Source organism: Bradysia coprophila (assembly GCF_014529535.1).
Source record: "Bradysia coprophila strain Holo2 chromosome IV unlocalized genomic scaffold, BU_Bcop_v1 contig_106, whole genome shotgun sequence".
NCBI classification, from domain to species: Eukaryota; Metazoa; Arthropoda; class Insecta; order Diptera; family Sciaridae; genus Bradysia; species Bradysia coprophila.
This window is the reverse complement of record NW_023503372.1, coordinates 811,565-833,933: the sequence shown is the minus strand read 5'-3', so window position 1 is coordinate 833,933 and position 22,369 is coordinate 811,565. Positions and strand designations below refer to the sequence as shown.

Sequence of the window (22,369 nt, the reverse complement as noted above, 5' to 3'; positions counted from 1 at the left end):
ATGATTAACCGATTTCTGATAGTAAATTCCAACCGCTTTCCATGAATCTTTCTGTGGATCGTAATTAACCTGAGATGGTAAATTGAGAACCGAAACCGAAGATAAAATTTTTGTTTTCCGAAACGGAGATAAAAAAAAACGTCAGAAAGGCAGATAAAAATGTTGGTTTCGCCAGATAAATTTGAAATAATAAATAATTGAAAACGGCGATAAAAAAGTAATAACTGGAGGTATACCGTCGGTGTAATTATAGTTTAATCGATTTTCGAGAGATATTGATTCGCGAATATAGAGATAAATTTTCGTAGCGAGAATTTAAACCACTTTTGTAAGTACCTATCGTTTAAACTAGTTCTTATGACTACAATCGTTAAAATGCTTCCTAAGAAAAATAATTACAGCGAACGTCAGTGAAATTTAGACTTCAATTTGCTTCAGCTGTGTTTCAGCTGGTCCTGTCATTAACAATTGAACGCCATTCGTGTGAGTGAAACCAAAAAATCCTTAGAAGACCCATGGAAAATCCATTTAAAATTTTGATTAACTAGTGAAAATTCTCAAAAAAAAAAAACAAAAAAAAACACGTTCGTCAGAACAGTCGGAGCGTTTGCTGCGACTGAATTCCGTACGATCCGTAAACCTATTTCGTACGTGAACCTAGCGCGTCCGTAACCCTAATACGTACGTACACCCCTAATACGAATCCTAATACGTCCGCAATCCAACTACGTCTTTACCACTTATGTGTCCGTTACCAAAATGCTTCTGTAACCCTATTGCGTACTTGACATTATTGTGCGGCATGTCAAATTTTCGGCTTGTGTAACTTTAGATAGATAAAATCTTTATTTAAAAGACGTTCTGCTCCTATTGGAGTTGCTATTAACACAGAATACTATATCATTCAAAACTTATTGAAAATATTTCGTTTGATGTTTTTTGTTTTCCAATCACTTCATTCATGGTAAAGGTGGTGATGTAAAATTCGCAATGAATCTTTTAAAATTGAAATTAAAATTTCGTTTAAAGTTTGTTTTTTAATTTTGAATTTTGATTTTAGAATGTTTGATGTAAATTTCGGGATCATTCCTCTCGCACCAAAAAATAATCCAATCACGTCCCAATGTTTGACGTTCGGGAACCGTTCTTTGTATTTCGGTATCGTATTAAGGTAATGCTCACGCTTTTCTTCATTTATTTCCTCTGCTTGTGATACTGTTTTTTCCCATCTAATTGTAGGATCGAGAATGTATCCAGTTTTTCCGCTTTTTGAAATTGCTACGATGTCTGTGAATCTTGAGTCGCCTTCAACTGTTGTCACTCGATCTTCGCGTATTGTTTTCCAATCTGGTTTCAATGCATTGGCAAGGATGTCACAAGCTGACAAGCAAGATGGTGGCGATTTGTGCGGAGCAGTTCGCCTTTTTTACACTTTCCGAGTACGTGAGAAAGGGTTTCATACTCTCCACAGTGTCTGCAGAGGACAGTACTCGAATCGTTTCGACGGTTGCTTCGAACATCGCAATTGTTTGTAGACATTTTGATTACATTGGTCCATTCGGAAGATGATAAGCCAATTTTGTTCATCATAATTTTGTTATTAAGTATTCATCTTAAAAATTGAACATAGCGGAATTTCGAAAGCGCGTCCGAAGTACCTTTCAAATGAAACAAAGTCTAGCAAAGTCGGGTGAGATTTACTTTATTTATGTGCACAAACCACTTATGGCCGAGTAGCGGCCTCAGTCTAAGGGACCACCATTTTATTCAGTATTCACCCCACACACATAACAAACCACTTCTCTGTTAACAGAAACTCTCAGAAAGTACCATTTTCCCTCAGATTTACACTGACAAGAAAGTTTTCAGATAAAAGCATTGAATGTGTGGATCGTGGGGATTGTATGATCTAAATGCAATGAATCCTACAAGCGTAATCACGAGGGGTAACCGACTCGGGAAATTGACTACCCACCCTTCGCACCCTCAAAGGAATTGCCGGAGTATCCGGTAAATAATTGGAATTGATGGAACTGACCGGAATTGATCTGAATTGGCAGGAATTGATCGGAATTGATAGGAATTGACTGGAAATATGTGGAATTGAAAGTAAATGAGAGTAAATGCTGATAAGTGTGATTATCGGAAAGAAGGACCAGCGAATGCAAAACCACATTATTTCCTTATTGTTTTAATTTTAAAAGCTCCCACACAATAAATAACAGTGTACAGTGTTGATCAGTTCCATTTTAGAACAGGTCCAACGTCCTTTTATGTTCAAAATATGCACACTGAAGGATTCTTCTTCAGAGGATTCTTGTGAGTCAGATATGGAAGAGTTTGAGCCGCAACAAACAAGTGAATATTCGTCGGGGGAATGTTAGGCTGGGGCATTGCCGATGCGAAATGCTCCAGTTTCAAACCAAATTTACAAAAAAATGCATCACCGACAATATCATCTATTCCATCAACTTTTCAAAAGCCTAATGCTCAAAACAAACGAGACATTGAAAACGTGTTTTGGTCCTATTTTTCATGACGAAATTTTCGAAACTGTCAAATGAAGTATGTTTCATTTTCATATTGCAACCGGCTTATATAGACTTTTCTCACACACAATTGTATCGTCCGCGCAAAAGTCCATGCTTCATACGCAAAAAAAAAACAATTCGCTCCCCCGCACAAAAGTCCAGGCTTCATACACAAAAAAAAAAAACAATTTGCTCCTCCGCGCAAAAGTCCATCCTTCATACACACAAAAAAGGAACATTCTCCGAGCAAAAGTCCTTGCTTCATGCTTCATACACAAAATGTTGCAAAAGCCCATCGACCATAATATATACACGGAAGAACACAACGCACAATAATTGCGTGTTCTTCCGTGTATATATTATGGTCGATGGAAATTTATGGTCGATGGGCTTTTGCAACATTTTGTGTATGAAGCAGAAGGACTTTTGTGCGGAGAATGTTACTTTTTTGTATGTATGAAGCATGGACTTTTGCGCGGAGGAACGAATTGTTTTTTTTTGTGTATGAAGCAGATGGACTTTTGTGCGGAGAATGTTACTTTTTTGTATGTATGAAGCTTGAAGCATGGACTTTTGTGCGGAGGAACGTTTTGTGTATAAAGTCGATGGACTTTTGCGCGGAGGAGCGAATTAATTTTTGCGTATGAAGCATGGACTTTTGTGCGGAGGAACGTTTTGTGTGTAAAGTCGATGGACTATTGCGCGGAGGAGCGATTAAAGAAATAAAAGGAATTAAGAGCAATTAAAAGGAATTGACAGGAAGTACCTTTAGAAATTGAAAGGGTATCGAAAGGAAATTGAAAAGGAATTGAAAGGGAATTGAAAGGAATTGAACGGAATTGAAAGGAATTGAAAGGAAATAGAGCGAATCCGGCAATTAGACGAGTTGGTCCGGTAATTGAGGTAATTAAACGGAATTGAAAGGAATTAGAAATTGATTTGCCACCATTTTGGCCAGTCGGTTACCCCTCGCGTAATCATAATATATTTGGGCCACTGTAACAAAATATCAGATCTTGACAGAATGCATACAAAAAGGATAGAATCGGGACATTGGATTTCAATCTCCAAACAAATGCATCTAAAAATGTGTAGTTCATAGTGATTTCTTTATTTGAAATTAACAATTGTAGATTCATCTTTGACAAATGTTATTCACTTCATCATTCTTAACATTAAAAACAAAATAAGTAATTTCAAACACACAGCAGTTAATTAAATTAACAAAAACAGTCGAAACCAATTTATAAAAAGAGACAAGCAATTTATATGACCAATTCCACATTCCACATAACTTTTTTACTTAACAACGTGAAGTAAAGTAACTTGCTTAATAATAGGTTAAACTATGGAAATGGTATTTTTTAATTCTACAGTCGAAGAAAAATAGATTTCGGTCTTTTCAACGAATCCAAACGATGTTATTTAATCCACATGCTATTTACAAGTTACATATATAGTACGTAAATATCGTACAATTGGTAATAATGCATGTGGGATAAATTGCATTGATTGGATTGTATTGCCAGTTTCTTATTTTTCTTCGACTGTACCAAAGCTTTTGTAGTTGCATAAATCATTGCAATATTATCATAAACAAAATAAAATTGCATTTAACTGTTGTATACTAACTGCTCGTTGGTGGTAAAACATTGCTTTTGCCAACGACTTTTCGTTTAAAAAAGATGTGATTGATACCTCGACGAAAATGTGGAGACATATACCAATAAATAATCGGATTGACGAAAAATGAAAACATCAGCAGCATAGTTGTGATACAATATGTATTGTAGCTGAAGTCACAAAATTCCATCGTTGAATAATTTAAATTATCAACAAGTTTGAGCACAGTTACTGGCAGCCAACAAGTAACGAAGCTAATGATAACAATGGCGATCATCAAAGTCGATTTCAGTTTGTTTACTTTGTCTTTCTTTGATTTTGCCGAATCGACATGATCTTGTTCACCCACTACTTTTCTTCGTTGAAGAATGTAGATTGTGTTTAACGAAAAAAACAATCCAATTACTAGTGGCACGATTACCATTCCAATTAATGGAAAGTAAGGATATTTTCTCAAAGCCACCAACGAGTAAGTGAGCAATGTGCATTGTTCCAATAGAAACGTTTCGTTAAGTTCTTCGATTTGTTCATATTTCACAAAGTACAGAGTCGCACTTATGGAGAACAACCATATTATAACGATAGCAATGACGAATGGCAACTTTTTTCTGTTTTGTACCAGCTCTTTGAGTGGAAATGCAATTCCGTAGTAACGCTTGAATGCAATCAATGACATTGTGTAAGCACTTATGAATCCCGACATTATGATTATTGAGCCTATAAATCTACGGCAATTAAAAGTGCACGACGACTCTCCATATATTACGACTTGCATTAGACATGAAAGAATAAACACTTCGTCACTCAGCGATATATTAGCGTACAAATATTTGATGATCGTTCTTTTACCAAATTTTTTGTTCGAAAACACATAAATGACAATTATGTTTGTGAATGCTGAAAATATCGTCAAAAAGCTGATGATTCCTTGGACTGTACGATGCAGAACCATTTCCGTCGTTGTATAATCATATCGACCAATAATTAGCGGACCTAACGTTTCATTCAGTGTGTTGTTGTTATTGTCTTTACTATGAATCACATACTCGGCCATATTTTCATATAAGAAAAAGTCTGCCGGCGCGGTAATTATGTTTTTTAGATGCAACTTATTATATAGCGCATCACAATGTTATCAAAATAAACGAACTGTTTCAAGTTAGGATGTCGGTGCAAATCTTAAGCTTTTTTATGCTCAATTTAGAGCACATACACACACATACACTACGATTAAGTTTGCTAAGAGTTACGCACTTTTTACTCAATAAACAAAAATAAATTGAGATCTGTTGAAATTCAACCTTTTTGCGACAACAACGAATTGAATATTAAGTAGCTCTCCAGTACAACAGGTTGTGCGAACAGGTTTCAATTGTGGATCCATGTAACTTAAGATTTTATCAAATTATAATACCATCAACTTATTAAATTAATGTTTTGGTTTTTCCGCGGTATTTATTCAAGCAAATTATTCTGTTCTGGGTGCATATATATCACTAAAAATTTGGTTACTTTATACCTTAAGGTAGCAGTTCTTTTCTCTCACAAATTACATGAAAATGTTGTAGTGGTGTCTTCAAAGAATGACACTCTTTATTATGATCTTTAGGTCATAAATTACAATGAAAGTACCAACCAGGTATGGTCTGTCTGTAATACAGACAGACTCTGTATAGCGATTTTATATTAAAAAGATCACCTTTCAATGATATACCTTCATTGACAAATTATAGCAGTGGTTTTTACCTGTTGATTGTGAAGATTTTGCAAAATTTGTGAAATTTTGCGAAGTTTTTGTGAAATTTAACGAATTTTTGCGCAACTATGATGGAATCAGTTAAAAGTTAACGGAGTCTATTTAACGAGAAAAAGATAAAGGAAATTTCAATTTTTTACTCCCTTTACGTGACAGTTCCTTTGTTCTATTTTACAACTGTCATGTAAACCAAGGCTAAACTGAGTGCTCTTTTTAAGTGGAAACTATACTTTAAAGGATCAACTTCCAGCCAAATGGAGTGAGAGATCTCATGAAGTGTGATGAACCATGGAAAAACGTTAATCAGAAGTCATTGTCCCATTTACAATTCAAGTTGAGCGACCTCAATTTAAAATGCCCTAAGTAACCGACACCTCCTGCCACTCGTGCATGACATGTTTGGTCACATTACAAAGCTTAGACTTCAAGCGAAGCGACAGATATAATTTTGTTGCTGAAAAAGTCTACCGCTGGGAACAAAGGAGCCCAAAATTGACCGAAGTTGACTAAAATTACCCAAAATTTACTTTTGTTTAAATTTGGTAATTTCGGACTACTTGCGGAAAAAGTTTTATATGCGATCGAAAGGGCTCATCGAACCTTGCCACTACATCTTCTTACTCACTTCCCAGATCGCATCGTCTTGCTGTTATCATCCTTTGAAAATTGTGATTTTTTGACTTTCCAAGGCCACTGTTCTGCAACCAGATGGACTAGAGTAACTATTTTTATACGAATGATCACAATATAAATTGGGACGCTAGGCGACTCGACGGATCATGGGTCATGAGGAGTCATTGCATCCCGACCTCAAAAATCGCCCGGCGATTCGAGCTAATTTATAAATAAATGAATGACTTACTCACCCCTCGTCAATATTACAAAAGAAAATTTTTTGTTATCCGACACTTCTATTTAAAGTTAGTTAAGGCGCACCGTGATCCGTCTTGGACGATTGATTTTTACGAAGTTTTTCTAGTCATATTCCAAACGGAGTGACCCCGAGGCATGAAATAGTCGTTTTCATTTTTCGGGCCGAAAATGAGTGAGGTTTGAGATTTTTCTCGGGTTTTCGACATGCAAAAATTTTTGAGTATCTGTTTTGGATGATTGATTATATGATGATTTTCGTATTTCGCAGCTACAACTGGCGAAATCGCCTAAAATCAATCGTCCGAAACAGATACACAAATAACTGTCGGACTTTAGACGTACATCAATGACTAATAATGACTGTTGATTCAGACATTGGCTGTCAGTTAGCCAGTTTGGCCCTGTTGACAAACAACAATCACACAACAATTAGTATTACCTCTGATACACACGAACCGAAACAGTAAATGAAACAAATGTTCGTGTTGAAAAGACATCAGTTGCAAATAGTCCATTAAACATAACTCAACGTGAAAATGATTTCCAACGTGGCAAAGAGATGTTTTAGTAGAGTAATCAAAAGTTGGCGAATAATTTTAAATTCATTGATAGCGATGCTGTATTGGGCGGTGATTATAAAGGGTTTGGATTGGTATCTACTGGTAAATAAATAGAAGAAATTCGTTCAGTGTTCGTGTAAATAATGAATAATTGATTAACTTGGCAGGGTTTTAAATCAATGACAGCCCACCAATGGTTATTATACGTATCAGGTAGGACCAACAATTTCAATACAGTTCAGCTAGTCCAACATGTATCATTGAGACCATCTCAAGATCCATAGTCTCCGAACATTAGATAAATCGTCAAAACCACTCACTTCTCATGTGATTTGTGACTCAATAAAAACTGACACGATTGGGTTAGATGCAATGAAGTTGAAAAGTCTAAAGTCAACTAAACAGTAATCTTCATGGCTTAGTGTATTTGTCAACGTTTACCAAACGATCGGAAAATGCTAACAAGCACAAACGGCTTTTTAATGTTTTTTGTAACGTTTCCTCATGAATCATGAAAAGTGGTTCTGCTCAGTCTTTCGATCTCTATTATGATCAGCTGGTTTTCTTCATTGTTTATTCTCACGCGCTAGAAGTAACACGAAAAAAAAATATTTTTTCATGTGTCGGGGCCGAAAATGAGGGAGTTTCGAGATTTTTCTCGGGTTTTCGACCCCTTACATGAAAATTTTTTTGAGTATCTGTTTTGGACGTTTGATTTTAGGCACTTTCACATGTAAACAACTCGCGAAATTGCCTAAAATCAAACGTCCAAAACAGATACACAAATAACTATTTTTCCACAGCAACATCAGTCACCATCGGATCATGGGTGTTCTCCAATCCCAAGCGCAGATGGGTGAAAATCTCAAGCGAAATTTTATGGTTTTCACTCAGCGAATTCGCCATATTTTCGACAATTATAACGAATCTGCTTTGGCTTCGCAGTCATTTGACTCGCTTTTTACAGCCGAACATTGACCTGGACGAAGAAATAAGAATGGGTCGCATCGTCGTTTTGATATCACACGGCTACCACATCGTCTTGTTTTCGGCAATGAACACTGTTATCCATTCAATGTACATTTACCATTTAGTTCGAGGTGTGAGTGTTGAAACTGGTTCCACGGAATCGCGAGCTATTCCAAGAAACATAAAATTCAAACCAAAATAATTTCAGACCGAGAAGAAAGTAGCTGAATACATTGCTCCAATCAGAGCCATCTATTGTGGTGTTGGAATCACTCTAACAATGGGATTAACATATGTGATGCTATCACTGGCGCAGGCTGATCTGTAAGTTTCATTTTTCTGAAGTCTTAATGACACTCATTCAACAAAACCACAAATGTTTTCTCTGGCTTGGGTCCCCTTGGTCTGAGCTGAAGCTCGGAATAGGTCGGTTTTTACCAGACCTGAACCTGAAAATCGAATAACCTGATTCGACATTAGGTCGAATGAGGTTTCAGGTTGAACTGACCTGTTAAGAGGCTTAGTCTGAACACTCATAAAAGTTTCTATTGAACATGAACTTTGACTTTGCTGTACGCTCGGCGCTGTAATATAGCCTAAATAATTGCTGGAGTAAAATTAACATCCCATTCTACACTGCCATGTTAAGCCAAAACATCATATCGCATTTGTGTCCTTGCTTTGCTTATAATTAGCTTTATAGAGCTTTAAGCTTTCCTTGTGTTCTACTGAAATGCTACACTTTTCCAATTGGGATCCAAAAACACACAAACAATGCCTTGGTATGGGTTAACACGGCAGTACAGTTGGAAGCTATTGTGCTCTTTCATTTCCGTCCAGGTACCCAACCGTTAATCAGTAGTAGAAGTAAAATATTAATTTCTGTTCAGCTGAATCCTTGGAACTAATAGTACGTAATATCGAAGATGCATTTGACCTAGATAGTTTTGTCAGTTATACAGATGACTTCGTAGCGTGTGACATTTCCGTCAAAATTTCGCACTAATTTAACGAAGTGCTTCTTTCGCCATCTTCTTCTCTTCTTTTTGTAGAAGCTAGTAGCGTCCTCACTTCTTCCGTCCACCATCAATCCTAGTCGTGACCGGGTACGGTCCGAGTTTTTATCAAGTATTTAAACCACTGGGCCTTAATTCTCATGTGGTCGAAACTACAAATATTCGTAACTTGGCGTGTTTATAATCCCATAAGAACTGTCAAAAATACAAATTCTTAAAGTTACGAACGTATAGTATGAGAATTAAGGCCCAGAAGGTAATGTAATCAACAAAAACACACAGAGCCCAAGTTTTGGATGAACTTGAGTGCAGCAGTATGTAGCACTCAGTTTGCATTGTTAAAACTCTTTTCCAATATTCATGCTGCATATTCACCATCAATTGCGTCGTTCCATCAACTCTGTAGAATCTTTAGCGAAATACAATGTTGCACTTGAATTCACCCGAAACGTGGTGTCCGTATTTTTTGTGGAGCTACAGATTTGCATTACCTTCAGTGTCTTTATTCTTTAGTTTTTATCCGATCGGATATTCCAGGAGGATTTCAATTCGACCGGACCTGTTTGTATCGAACTTTTCGAATCGGAAATTTAAAAAAAAGCCCGCAGGTCCGCTAGCCTCTACTTCTGTGCTCACAATTCAAAAGTGGGAACTTACGCTTAGGGTTGAAAGCACACGAGCAATTTTCGCATTGATGGCATCGACAATTATGCTGAGTTTTCCATTGTTTAGCCTGTGGTGAATATCGAGTTTCATTGGAAAACGCAGCATAATTGCCGATTCCATCAATGCAAAATTGCTCGTGTGTTTTTCGCCTAAGGCCATTTTTTGACCATTTTTCAGAAATTCTGTACTCTACTAGCCTTTACAGAATTTTCGGCTACGTTTTAATCAGTGTCATTAAGACTCGAAATTTATTCAAAACTTTTGAGATTATATGTAACAAAGCAATTGTTCCCCGCAGACCCAAAGTGGATCTTAGTTTAGTTTGGAGTTTACTTTTTCTGATGATGATGGTGTACAAAGCTGGTAAGAGTTATATCAATACAACACGCCTATAAGTATTCATCCTTTTAATGTGAACCATTTAGTACGAACTGCTGCAGGTGACTTGTGTCGAGGAAAAAAAAGCTCCATAATGGTCGTCCATTTTCACTTCTGTCGTGTATTCGGATTGATCCATCTACTGTTTACGATCGCTTACATTATATTAGTCTTTGGAATTGTGGATATGGCCGAACAATTTGGTAGTGTAATGGGTGATATGACAGGAGGACGTCCACTCCCGCTAAACGAAATTTTCCCTATAGCCTATATCTTAGGCTGTTGTGGCTTTGCCTGTAAGTAAATCTTTTTTTTTTGAAACCGATGTAATTTGGCATATCACAATGGTGTCTGTCTCGTCTCCAGCTCAACAACGATATCAATACTACCTGTTGCGTAAAATCGCAGCTTCTTCTGAAATGCAGTTCAAGAAACGAAGATGATCATCCCTACGCAGAGTGACTTTTCTTTGGTTTAATTCTAATTTAGTGTGTCATGATGAGAGTGGAATGTGGGGGAGGTGAAATGGTCGTTTTGTGAGATTAATCATTGTTAATATAAGTCAAAGCATCAATGTGACAAAAATTTATTGTAATATTAGGTTTGATAATTTTTTTTAAATAAAACTTGAGAATGACTTTTGCTTCAAACGTTTACCGCTTTTATTGATAATCCCCCGATATCCTCAGTATGAAATTCGTAATCTCTTCGATTACTATCCAAAAAATCTATGACAATATGGGGTAGAGGTGTGCGCCGAGCGAAAATTCTCGGCGGCGGCTAGTCGAGTGTAGTGGTTCCGGCGGCGGCCAGCCATAACAGGTTTTTATCGGCGGCTCGGCTCAGCCGCAGCGCGCCGATCCATTTAATAGGGAATTTAAATTGTCTTTTTTTAGTGATTAGTGACTACGAGTGAATTAAGTAATTTTGCATTTTCTGTTTTCTTGTCGAACCTGAATATCCTCCCATCAGTTACTTATAAAGACTCATATTCTCATTCGCAAAAACGCATTGGGAGTGATTTTCCTGAAAGTCCGTGTGCCGAAATCGAAAGTATTTTAATCGCGGTTATATTGATCGACAGATCTTGTTTCCTAGAAGCAATTTTCTTACAGAAATTTCTCCAGTTACACGCAAGGCTGTATACTTTGTTGAGGTCACGCAGATGCAGATACGCGGGTTGCACACCACATTTCATACAAAGAATTTACGACGTCATACAAATTCAATTTTGGTGAATTTGTTTGTGTGGAAAAAATGTGGTCCAGCGTATCTAATAAAATGGCGAGCTGTGTGACCTCCCCAAAGTATACAGCCTTGGTTACACGAGCGTACAGTGTCGTTTGGGGTGTCATTAGAATGGTAATCACATGTACTATTGAGCCGAATTGGGTTTAAAATTCATCGTCACTGAAATATGTGCAGTTGAAGTTTTCAATCGAAAAAGACTGAGAACTTACACTGTTCTTACAGGGTTTGGTTTCTAGGGTCGAAGTCCTTTCTTGGTACAACTACAAAATTCCACTAGAAAATTGCGTCCGATTTCGGTAGCCAGGTAGCCTGTTTTTCAAAAGAATCCCTCTGCCTTCCGTAGTCAAAAATTGTTTTTAGGAAGACCATCGCGCAGTAGCTCTACAAGTGAGAGCCCTTTCAGAACAAAACATAATCTATGAATTTCATAGTATGAAACCTCCGATAGGTATACGTAAAAAACAGTCTCTTATTAAGAAAATCAGAAATGTCTTGGGAGTGATAGCTTTTTAAATAATTAAAATCTGTTAATAGATTGTGCAGCTGATAATTCTAACATTTAATGAAATTTAAAAAATTTTCAAGCCGACGAAAAACATCGGCGGCGGTCGGCGGCTGGCTGAAGTTTTTGAATCAGCGGCGGCGTCTTCATTTACTCGGCTCAGCCGCGCCGCCGGCTGAAAACTCGGCGGCGCACACCTCTAATATGGGGTATCCCTTAAATTTATACTCTAAAAGTCACTGTTACAAGATTAGTGCGTAGACCATTGTCATGGTCGTAATTGAGACCTAAAAAAGTAAAAAAAAAATTCGCGGAATTTATTGAAGTTATTCAGATAACGTTAAGCATGCTGTGGAATAAATTGTTTTGAGCACGACAGAGTATAGTTAACCAGGCAGGAGCGATGATTTGACAAGGGATCTGAATAATCTAATAGCCGTATATTTTTTGCGAATAGAATTTTTCAATTTGTCTCCGTGTTCCTTTGAGTTCATTTTCATATAGTGTATTAGGTCCCTTATTTGACGTTTCGAAAATGAACCGCTTATGCCTGGTCTATTTTACTCTGCCGTGTTCTGAGAGTTCGAAGCTCAGACATTAACATCGAAAAATTGGATATCGTTTGACAGATGCCAGCATAGAGCAATCAATCAATCAATACTGATGGTACTAAAACACAGGCTGATATAACTACAAATTCGAGCTGAATCCACAAAACGACAATGTTCTTAAACAAGACTGTGGTTCGAATGCCACTTTTGACGCTTTTAAATTAAAACGATGAAAAATTTGAACGAATCAGATTCTCAATGCTTCGTCTGTTTTCAGCACAACGTGGACGTCAATTGATTAACTTAAGTTAGTACATTGATCTTTGGGACAACAATGGATTACCAAGCCACTTGCGTTACTGTTGTATTGAAGTAAAACACACTACACAGTATACATCATGTTCATAATACGGTACTCGTCAACATAACCTCACATGAGTTTTCAGTAAGTTCTCATGAACCTCAATTGATTGACGATTGAGCTTTTCGATCATTCAGATTTAGTACTTCCAACGCACTACAAGCAAAAGAGTTTCGAGGGACAGCTGTATGAAAAATGTTTCCAGATTTTTTTACAGTGAAAAAACTTGTTCTACACACTGTCCCGTTTCAGTAATATATTTATGACATCTGGAATCGTGTCTAAGGTCATGTGACTTAACAATACAGTTTGACTTAGGTAGAAGACTGAACTCATCAGATACAGTAAATGTTAGTGAAATTTGGACATAAATTTGCTTCGGCTGTTTTCCACTGCTGCTGGTCCACTGATCCAAACCAAACTGATCTCTCTATCTCATGTCTAAACTTCACTGACATCAACTGTACATAATCGGAGCTGCATTATGTAATTCGTGGCTTAACACATAAGACGAAATGCCCAACCTATAGAAACTAGATGCAGTATAGCCATCAGTTATAACTTAACTTTGTAAAGTTAACACTAGCGGCACTAGCTCTTATAGCATTGACGCTAGTTAATTTAATTAATAAGGGCCTACTCTGATTTCATCAGCCTCGAAATACTTTCTGTGGTTATGCTGGGTGCAGTGCTATGGTAAAACTTCAAGAGTTCGCAATGTTTGTTTCAAATATTGTGCAAGGTAATAGTTTACATATTTATAAGTGTAACGTGCATTCATTACTGCAGTAAACGGCTAAAATCTACCGTTATTTAAGATCGAATTCGAAATAACGAAGGAAGAGCTGATATTGTCTTATATCTTGTCAACGAAAAACAATGATGTACACTAAGAGACACCGTCACGGCGATTTAAAAACTCACTAATTCACTTCGAAATAATTCCCTCATCACATCAATCTCGAGATCTACGGTGCTGGTCACACTTTTATTCACAAAAAGGCAAGCTAGTTTCTCAAACATTTTGTTTGTTTCAAATTCTAAACTGATTCATTCGCCCGCGGGTATATTCAAACTTGCACCAGAACACTTTCGTTTTTCAAGAAAAGAAATGTCACTTGACAATATGCGTCTCAAGATTGAGTCAAATAAAATTTCGGAAACAAGAAAAGTCAATCGAAGACACTCCTAAATAATAAACAGGTTTGTTATCATCAAAAAAGTAAACATTTTCATGATTACAATTGAACCACTATAGGGGCCTATCGGTGTAATTTAGATTAGTTTCATTAGATTCGTATCGCTTTTATTGTTTTATTGTTTCCGTTAATCTTAAAGTGGTCTTACCGTAGCTAAAATAACAAAGATGACTCATCTTTTCGTGTGTTAGTGGATTTTCCACCCATATCCAGTTGTAGACTTAATTATAGCGTAATAAGATTAGTCATAGCACACAGCTTCTTAGTAACTGATGGCGAAGCAAAAATGGTCCTCCAATGGTTCAACATCGCAACACATAACCAACGAAATGTTGGCACCATTCACATCCGGCGTTATGCCTACATCTCAGGTGGAAATGACGCTAAGTTGTCGTAATCTGATGAATGCAGACCTCCTGTCTAAATCGGATCCATATTGCATTGTATGGATGAAGGACTCGCAGTACCAGGATCAATACTTCGAGGTCGGCCGTACCGAACGCATCGACGACAATTTGAATCCGGAATGGGTGAAGAAATTCATTCTCAATTTCAACTTTGAGACAGTGCAAAAGATGAAATTCGAAGTGTGGGATGTGGATCCGGACGGGCAAGATTTCCTTGGCGAATTCGAAACCACACTCGCCGACATTGTTTCGTTTTCGGGACGACAGTTCGTTGGCAATTTGACGGGAATACCTGGACGAAGACTGGGCGAAATTGTCATTGTCACCGAAGAGGTGGCGAGTTGCAAGCAGATTGTTCGAATGAAATTTGGTGCCAGAAACTTAACGAAATTGTCGTGGTTTTTCAGCAACAATCCGTTTTTGGTGATGTCACGTTCGAACGAAGATGGATCCGCTTCAGTGGTTTACAAAACGGAAATGTGTCGTCGAACACAGAATCCGATGTGGCAACCATTCACGATGAGAGTAACGACGTTGTGTAACGGAGACTACGACCGAAACATTCGAATTGATTGCTATGACAATAGATGGAATGGAAATCATAAACTAATCGGTTCAACGCATACATCACTCCGTCAGTTGTATGACAAAAAGGCACTAAAGCAACTCGGTCTAATAAACGAAGCCAAACAAAATCGACGAAGTAATTACACCAATTCCGGCACGTTGGAGATCGACGGTGTAGACATAACGGAAGAGATTTCCTTCTTGGATTACATTCGACATGGAACGCAAATGCATTTTGTCGTAGCTATTGACTTTACCGCTTCCAATGGTGCACCAAGTGATCCCACATCACTTCATTTCATCAATCCACATCGGCCGAATAGTTACGAAATTGCATTGAGAAGCGTTGGTGACATTATTCAACACTATGACAGTTCGCAGCTATATCCAGCTTTCGGTGAGTTTATTGCCTTTTTGATATAAAAATTCACCGGAACCTGAATGTGATTTCGAACCGAACTTGACCTGAGCTTCAACTTTCACTTGTAGGTTTGACACAAACCTGAACTGAATCTGAAACTATCTGGTTAGATCAGATCAAAGATTTCAGGTTCAGGTCAAGTTCCGGTCGAACCTAAACCGAGCCTTAATTGAAACTGAAATCTCCCTCATAGGATTCGGAGCCAAATTACCACCAACTGGAAATGTTTCTCATCAATTCCCACTGAACAACAACCCATCGCATCCGTACTGCAAAAACGTTGAGGAAATTCGTACCCACTACTTGAATCGCCTGTACGAAGTGCAACTCTACGGACCAACGAATTTCGCTCCGGTCATTAACAACACCATTTCCATCGCCAGTCAATACAAGGACGGTAAACACTACTTCGTTCTGCTGATCATCACCGACGGCATCATCTCCGACATGCATCAAACGAAACACGCAATCGTCAGCGCATCCTCACTGCCAATTTCAATAATCATCGTCGGTGTAGGTGATGCCAATTTCGATGCAATGGACGAATTGGATTCGGATGATGTTCGACTGATGGTGGACGGTCGGTATGCTGAACGCGATATCGTGCAGTTTGTTCCGCTGAACCAATTTATATCGAAGAATGGTCCGTTCATCAAGTCGCAAGTGGATTTGGCAAAGGCAGTTCTGGAGGAAATTCCCGATCAGTTAACCGGTTACATGAGATCTTGCGGTTTCAAACCGGATATAAAGACACAAATACCGGGCGATGCTGCAGTCATGGCACCAACAGCGCCGATGTAAAGGGAAGATGTAGTCACAAATGATATATGTCCAGTGCCAAGGTAGGTAAATCAAAAATATAATTTCGTCTTATAGCAAATGGTTCACTTTTGATACTGTAGTGTAGCCATACCTTCCTTATCTAGTCGATTACTAAGAAAATTTTTTGTGTAAATTTGATGTTAGTATTTGTTTGTGTATAAAAACTCTGGAATAAAAATGAAGTACAAGTCTTCCTCAGGAATGTAGACGTGACGAAAGGGGCACAATATATTGCTCTCTAGCTATTCATATTGATATTGGGTGTAAAGGTCTAAAGTTTCTACTTTTAATGGACGAGAAATAGAAATTATTTTGATAAATGTGTCCTTATCGCTATCGATGTTTGAATAATAAATTTTTAAACGAAACGAAAGTTGGTTTTGTTTATACTTTCGGCAAATTCAATTTATCCCACACACAGACGACGAATCCATCGTCACAAGAGCGTCGTCTCTAGTCACTCCTTTGTGCTGCTTCATCCAACAAGTTCCACCGAACGCTGCATTCCATGTGAAGTGGGTGCAATGACGACTTGCCGCACAATATCCACCACATTCATGACTTCTAGATCGAAGATCTATCAGATCATTTCCGCGAAAATCGCATCCCAAAGCCCAGTTGTTGCTGTTCCAATCAATTTTTCCAACGATCCCACAGACAACTGATCTGTCTTTGCCTACAAATGCATCGTTTCTGCCAACCGAATTTTCTTTCATCCAACATGTTCCACCGTTGTAATCATTCCACACGAAATGAGTGCAACCTTAGAGAAGACGATCGGTGTAAATACCAAAAAGAAAGAAATTGAGCTACCTTCTCTGGATGCGCATCGAATATTACACTCGTGATGATCATAGGTTTTAACATTGGCCAGGTCATTTTCCCAAAAGTCACAGCCAAAAGCCAGATTGCTTTCGTTCCACGAAATGTGAGACACATTTTCGACGATTCCACACACAGCCAACCTGTCCACACTGCGATGCGCATCGTTTGCCGTAACCCGATTTCGTTTCATCCAACAAGTTCCATCGTTGTAGTTGGTCCATGTGAAGTGAGTGCAATCTGATCAGTAGAAAGTCATGGAATTGGCATTTATAAATAACTCGAAATAAGACAATTACGCGGTGTGGAAGCGCATCGGTTCTCGCACTCGTCCCTCGGGATTCTGGCGTTTGTGAGATCGTTGTTTAGGAAGTAACAATATTTCACTTCATCGGGAGATGCACTTTGATTTTGGAGAGAAGATTCTGGAACAAAAAACGTTTTCCCCTCTTCTACATTTCCGTTTCTCTCAGATCAAACTAGGATAGACCAGTGACGCCGACTTCTATATGCCTTGCACATAAGAACTATTCTTAAATTTATCAAATTCTTGGGTTAAGCTGGACCACACCTCATTAAAGCTAAAGTCAGCGCCACTGGGCTAGACGATGATCTACGGAAATCAGTCAATTAATCTTAAATTAATAAAGAAAAATTCTGATTCAAGTCAAGTCAAGTCAATTCGTGAGTACCTGCAGCTGATGGTAGTCCCGGCACTATATCACGGATCCACTTCACATATTTTGCAACATCCGTAAAAACGACATATTGATCAGTTTTACAGAGTCGCGCATGACTTTCGGACCGCGCCTGTGTTAACGACACGATGCCTCGTATACGATAGGCTCCATTTTCTGCAAAGGTCAGACCTCCTCCGCTATCGCCGTTACACGCATTAGTACCTAAATGTTTCGTGGTAAAGCAGGAATCTTAGACAATATCTTAGAGCTTGGAGCCGGAAGTCAAAATATTACCATTACGGTTCCCAGCACAGAATGTAGAGTCCGATAAAAAGTTTCCGAAGAAATTACGATCGCTTTCCAGACAAGTAGCTAGATCAACCACCGGTATGACTGCTTGCCGTAGCGTATACGATATTTCATCTTTTTCCGTAATTCCGAAACCAACTACCGTGCCATACTTTCCCACAACTTCGCATAAGTCCCCCTTGTGCGAGTCCCACAGACAAATTGGTTGCACGTAATTATTGAATGTAGCCTTCGTTGCCAGTCGCATGATGGCGATATCATTGACCAAATTCGATGCATTGTAATTGGGATGAATGAATATTTGGTAGACCTGTTCGCGAACAGATTTCGAGAATTAAAAGAACCTTCGACCTGTTGAATCAACCATTACTTCAATGTCCTGGCTATGTGTTCCAGATATTTTTAAATTGTGCCTTCCCAACTGAGCTAAGACCCTGTCCGGCACTATCGGTCGATCGTTTTCGTAAACACAGTGGGCAGCAGTTAATACGGAATCTGTATTCAACAGGGTCCCACCGCATTTGTACTCTATATTCCGATTTATTTCAATATGCAAAATGCCTGTATGCCACGGCCAGTCCCCTTCTTTGGACGTATGACCATTTACTATTAACGCTTCATGATTCACTAGACGCCGACCGCAGGTAAATGTTTCACTTTCACCAGCTTGTACAATGATTCGAAAATCACTTAGAAGTAGGATGATTGCAAGCGATGTCTGAAACAGCTTCATATTTACTAAATTTTCGAACGAACATGAATGGCGAATTACTCTGTGGATGTGCAATGTACATTGTGCATGCTGCTGAGTTCATGCACTGTGCATAATAACCACTAATGCAATGAATAAATCGTCATCCATAGTTCGGGCATTCAATTTTCGATTTTATTTAATTTTGTTCTTAAATTCAGCGGGAACCATGAGACATGGGAAGAATCACTAACTTGTAAGACAAGGAGTCTCAGTGAAAGTTTGTTTGTAATATACCCGGAATTTTAACCCTTTACAAAAGACTCGACTGTTATCAACAAATGCGAGAAAAAAATGAATATAGAGAGCCCTCCCAAATGGTATGAGTGCATGTTGAACGACAGAAGACAAATGTTTCGCACCAATTAAAGGATAAAATAAACCAGGCAGGAGCGGTTCATTTTCGAAACGTCAGATAAGGGACCTAATACACTGTATGAAAATGAACTCAAATAAACACCGACATAAATTGAAAAATTCTGTTCGCAAAAAATAAAGGGCTACTAGATTATTCAGGTCCCTAGTCAAATCAGCGCTCCTTTACTCTGTCGTGGATAGACACGATAATTATTATAACTAAGCTAAAACAACGTATCGCATTTGTGTATTTGCTGATAGGTAGCTTTCAAGAGCTTTTGAGAGCTTTGAGCTTCTTTTGTATTCCAGTGAAAAATTCAACTTTTCCAATGGAATTCAAAAGAAGCTCAAACCTCTGAAAAGCTTTCAAAAGCTTCCTAAAGCACAATAACAATGCGATACGTTATTTTAGCTTAATACGGTAGTAATACTCATGATATGATTACCATCTGTGCAAGGTCCAAAAATCCGATTTTTGCTACATAAATTCAAATAGAAGGTATACGACCGTACTATACACACCATTACTTTTACTGTGTGAATGGCTCTTGGGTACCATCATCTGACAAGGATATAACAAGTTTTCGATTTCTTTTTTTCTCTTGAAATTCCTCACTTTGTTTTCGCAATTGATAAAGTGCGAGAGGCAAAATGGAAAATTTTTACGATTGTAAGGGGCCGTTCAACATTGACGTCAACTATATCACTGTAATAACGATGATTCAATTCTGTAACCTGTAGGCTAAATATGAACATTTTGCCGCACATTTTTCCATTGAGCTTTTCAAAAGCTTTATTTACAATTTATTGAAAAAGGTAAATGAATTTTCATATGTTTGGTAATAAAGTGAGGTTCTATGGATGCGGCTAATTCAAAAAGGGAAAAATAAATTTGCAGAGCAACACCGTAAAAAGTTAGTGGAAATTTGTTGGAGGCTGGTTATGATCAATGATGTCAAGGCACGTTTAATCCAACTGTTGTCCCCATTTCTCCAGGGTAAATAAACACGAATCATCGCCATTCAAAATGCATCGTCGTCGGTAACAATGAATTGCCCTAAACGGTAATAATGTCAAATTTTCGCCAATAAATTTTGGCGATCATACGGATCATACTGTATTCTTACCGATTTTTGAATTGATAGCACGTCGATTCTGTCGAGCACGGGACCGGTACTTTGATTGCATCGAACCGAAATAGTCGCTGGTGTCAGTTGAAATCAGTTTTGGTTTCAGGTCTCCTTTCATATGGATTGGTTTCTTACGCTTTGAATTTTCAATTTTGCAGAGTTTGATTTTGGCCGGTGGCTGGACTCCAGCACCACTTAATACCGTCTTTCGCTTATTGTTATTCGAAGTGATAGGGCCTCGCAACGGTTGCTTCTTATGGTCTGCATAGTCAATCGCATCGGTTTTTCTGTTCGAATTTGTAATGGCCGTTGCAACCATTTTACAACTAGAGGAAAGGAAAATTTTGAGATTGAAAATATTCTGTGCCTTGCTGGATAGATAAATTACACTCGATTATTCTTATGACGTTCGACGTTTCGTCTGGACCGAAATTCGCTTTTACAAAGATCACACTGGAAAGGTTTATCTTGAAGTGGAAAAGTGGCGTAACATTACTGTCTTTAATCTTTTGTTTAAAGTTTTACCTGCATATGCTGTTAAATACTGCTTTAAGAACAATTCTCGCGATAACTGTTTCTGTAGCACTATAGAACCATCGCTCATCACTGTCGAACAATCGTTAGCAGTGACCCTTTGTTCAACAGAATCTGAATTACTTGAATTATAGTTTGCATCATCATTCGCTTCACTTTGCTCCACAGATACTGGTTCATTTTCACTATCGTCATCGCTATCCACTACGCTGACAATTTCGACGTCACTTTGCTCAACATATACGCAGCTTTCTTGATCACTTGTTTCCCTTTGTCCATTAGTTTCGTCATATGATTCACCGGTTCTGCCAATCTCTTCATCGCTACTATGGTCATAACTGCCGAAATTTTCCTCATTGTCTGCACCTTCCAATTCATCAATATTGTTACTTTCATCGTTCCGTCTCAGCGATCTATTTTCTTTCGACTGAAACGATTTGATATTCTGGCGCGATTTGTTACAATTCGGTGGAACCGATTTCGGATCAGTTACTTGGTCTACCAACATAGCATTGCAACTGCGAGCGAGGGAAACTTCTGACAGCGTGTTACTTGTGTCGGTATTTGCATAACTTTCGAGTAATGTGTCTAACGACCCGATATGGGATATGCAAAATTTGGTTATCGTGTCGCATCTACTCTTCCATTTGTGACACTCTATGCGAAGATGTGCTCCTTCGGCCTGGGAAATTCGTAATGAATGTTCCAAATTGGAGATTTCGGTTCGCTGTTCAGTGAAGGTCTTGCCAAGTTGTTTCAATAAGGAGTCGACATCTCCAACAGCATTTCTACTCGAACGATCATTTTCCTCCATAATGAATTGCAGGTAGTTCTTGCGCTACTTTTGGCTATAAAAAATCCGGACCCGCGGTTAATAAACGAAAAGAGGACGCTATTTAAGCCTTGAAAATAATAAAGAAAAATCTGTTGACAAGTCAAACAAATGCACAAAACAGACAGATCTGTCATATCGACAACGACGACAAAATTAAGGCTTGATTTCCACTTACCAAAAAAGTACTACGTGTTAGAGACAAAATTGAATTTTTTAAATTTGTGTTTTGTTTACTTAACAGCTTGGTCTCTCACTGCTATAACAAGGAGTACTTTTGTTGAGTGGAAACCATACTTAATAGAGTGATAGTCTTGATTTCCACTCAGGAAAAAACCACTCCGTTTTCACTTTAGACGATAGAAAAGAGGCGTGGTTTAGCTTAACGGTGTAAATCAAGCCCTATGATGAGAGAGAAGGAAATATAATTCAGACCAGTTATTTTAACTTGCCATGGGGGATCTGTCAAAATATCCATTAAATTAAATTAAATGACAAGTA

General features: G+C 38.1%; 4 protein-coding genes and 1 long non-coding RNA gene across 8 annotated transcripts; 3 read left to right on the top strand and 2 right to left on the bottom strand.

Annotated features, from left to right (window-relative positions):
• Window positions 1–1,192: 1,192 nt before the first annotated feature.
• On the bottom strand, window positions 1,193–21,948 carry LOC119070740. 3 transcript variants are annotated; one of them, XM_037175203.1, is made up of 5 exons: window positions 21,028–21,948; window positions 20,891–20,969; window positions 20,638–20,828; window positions 4,949–4,957; window positions 1,193–1,203 (listed from the first exon to the last, which is right to left on the bottom strand). In XM_037175203.1, coding segments are annotated over exons 1-5 (1,104 nt in total). In that variant the 5' UTR covers window positions 21,851–21,948; the 3' UTR covers window positions 1,193–1,201. The 3 variants fall into 3 exon arrangements, with proteins under 3 accessions (XP_037031098.1, XP_037031097.1, XP_037031099.1); XM_037175202.1 differs by lacking the exons at window positions 1,193–1,203; window positions 4,949–4,957 and adding an exon at window positions 20,318–20,429 and having other exon boundaries at window positions 20,500–20,828; XM_037175204.1 differs by lacking the exons at window positions 1,193–1,203; window positions 4,949–4,957 and adding an exon at window positions 20,318–20,429 and having other exon boundaries at window positions 20,500–20,828; window positions 21,193–21,948.
• LOC119070745 lies at window positions 4,495–5,252 on the top strand. Its single transcript, XR_005086546.1, has 2 exons — window positions 4,495–4,623; window positions 4,702–5,252. It is a non-coding gene; the product is annotated as an uncharacterized LOC119070745 (long non-coding RNA).
• Window positions 7,208–10,985, top strand: LOC119070742. Its single transcript, XM_037175206.1, has 7 exons — window positions 7,208–7,445; window positions 7,511–7,556; window positions 8,147–8,445; window positions 8,521–8,636; window positions 10,293–10,357; window positions 10,420–10,668; window positions 10,739–10,985. Exons 1-7 carry the CDS (start codon window positions 7,320–7,322, stop codon window positions 10,813–10,815), a joined length of 978 nt encoding a protein of 325 aa, XP_037031101.1. The 5' UTR covers window positions 7,208–7,319; the 3' UTR covers window positions 10,816–10,985.
• Window positions 14,194–16,489, top strand: LOC119070733 (copine-9-like). Its single transcript, XM_037175191.1, has 2 exons — window positions 14,194–15,607; window positions 15,825–16,489. Exons 1-2 carry the CDS (start codon window positions 14,509–14,511, stop codon window positions 16,430–16,432), a joined length of 1,707 nt encoding a protein of 568 aa, XP_037031086.1. The 5' UTR covers window positions 14,194–14,508; the 3' UTR covers window positions 16,433–16,489.
• On the bottom strand, window positions 16,629–19,044 carry LOC119070736 (serine protease 48-like). 2 transcript variants are annotated; one of them, XM_037175195.1, is made up of 6 exons: window positions 18,635–19,044; window positions 18,250–18,574; window positions 17,968–18,177; window positions 17,575–17,700; window positions 17,267–17,515; window positions 16,629–17,216 (listed from the first exon to the last, which is right to left on the bottom strand). In XM_037175195.1, the coding sequence occupies exons 1-6, from the start codon at window positions 18,995–18,997 to the stop codon at window positions 16,855–16,857; spliced, it is 1,635 nt and encodes a 544-aa protein (XP_037031090.1). In that variant the 5' UTR covers window positions 18,998–19,044; the 3' UTR covers window positions 16,629–16,854. The 2 variants fall into 2 exon arrangements, with proteins under 2 accessions (XP_037031090.1, XP_037031091.1); XM_037175196.1 differs by lacking the exon at window positions 17,575–17,700.
• Window positions 21,949–22,369: the final 421 nt, after the last annotated feature.